Consider the following 1482-nt stretch of genomic DNA (forward strand, 5'->3'; position numbering starts at 1 on the left):
GTAAGTGAATGAAAACCAGCTTTTTCAGAAGGTTATCTATAAAACTGGAGGTTAGTATGAAGAAAGTACATGTATTTCTGTGTCTGGGACAGCGGAGGAAATACTTTAAAAAAAAAAAAAAAGTAAAAAGGAATTTTAGAAATGCAGAGTATTTATTTTAGAGACTTCCTAAATTGGTCATTTTACCTTACAATTTGAACTGGGTTTTTGTGGTTTAGGAAAGGATATAAAGTTTAAAAAAAGTTAAACACAAAGTCTGAGTAACCTGAAGGCAAGCAAAGCATTTCATTTCAGTTCGAACAATGTCTGGGGTTAACCCAGAATTTTCTCCAGCTTCTGCCTAGTTTTTTTGTCAGCCTTCTTCTCCCTCTATCCCCACTTCATTGTTACTCAGTCCAAGCCATTTTCCTCCCAGATAGTTTGATTCAGGCACATAACCCCGACAGTCATTATTTACTCCACATTTGTGGTCTCTTCATTTCCAGCTGCCCTTTCCACTGTCCTGTACTCCCAGAAATGCTGCTCAATGAGAACGTCGTGTCTTCACCCTTGGTCCATCCATCTGGGAGTTTTCAGCACCACCAGAGCTGGGGCTTTTCTTCAGCATGTCTGTCTCACTCCAAGCCATGCCACTAGAAATCCCTATCAAAAAAGTCATCAAAGAGAGAAACTCTCTCTGTCTTGGTTCTCACAAGCGTAGGTTTGCGATAAATCTTCTCTTCCCTTTCCCACTCCTCAGACCCTGTGCTGGAGGTGTCCCAGAACAGATCCCTCATCCGCGGCTCCCTGAAGAACCACAGGTCAACCTTCCTGCTTCTTCCTGGAGAAAGTTCAGCCCCATCACACTGGCTGGAGAGTCCACCACCCCACGTGTTTCCTTGCGGAGAGAAAAAAAACCCCAAACTTAAAAGAATCATAATTTTCCAGAGCTGCAAGCCCTGTTGCCTAGAGTTTAGCTGAAAATGGCTATGGGCAGCTGGAGGCATGTAAAGAAGATCCTGAAATATCAGTGTAAGACCAGACCCTATGCTCAAGGCTGAGAGGGAAAAGGTATAATACACTCATGGTGAAATTATAGAGTCTGGCAAGAGGTAGTATGGTTTCATCCCCAAGCAGAAGAGAGCTGAGGTGAAGAAACACAAGGGAGTAGGAGCAACCAAGTCTGTTCCCCTTTCTCCTAGTGAAAGTTCACTGTCAGACAAGTTTTTCAGTGATTTAAGTATTTTTATCCTTGGTGATACATTTTCAGCCTATGCCAAAGGTTGTCACATGCAAACAAAGCAGAACAGGGGCACATGCCCCAGGGATGTCAGTATGAAGTGGCAGCTGAGGTTCACTTTGATTTCTCCTTTGTGAGGGACAGTTTGGTCCTTGTGTGCTCTGGCATCACCAGCCCCTCCAGCTGCTTCCCCAGCCTGCACCAACCAGTGCAAATATAAAGCACTGCTGGTCAGCCCTCCAGATTAATTCTACATCCATTCC

The 1482-nt window shown here is 44.1% G+C and overlaps 1 protein-coding gene across 1 annotated transcript in view; it reads right to left on the reverse strand.

Annotated features, from left to right (window-relative positions):
• Window positions 1-632: 632 nt before the first annotated feature.
• LOC104406534 (chromosome unknown open reading frame, human C14orf105) overlaps window positions 633-1482 on the reverse strand; it is a gene marked incomplete at its 5' end in the record, with an annotated part of 7494 nt that continues 6644 nt past the window's right edge. Inside the window, one exon of the mRNA XM_010015541.1 lies at window positions 633-877. Coding sequence (XP_010013843.1) covers window positions 633-877 — 245 coding nt within the window. The remainder of the gene's footprint in view (window positions 878-1482) is intronic.

This window comes from Nestor notabilis, unplaced genomic scaffold (assembly GCF_000696875.1).
Source record: "Nestor notabilis isolate BGI_N333 unplaced genomic scaffold, ASM69687v1 scaffold14425, whole genome shotgun sequence".
NCBI classification, from domain to species: domain Eukaryota; kingdom Metazoa; phylum Chordata; class Aves; order Psittaciformes; family Psittacidae; genus Nestor; species Nestor notabilis.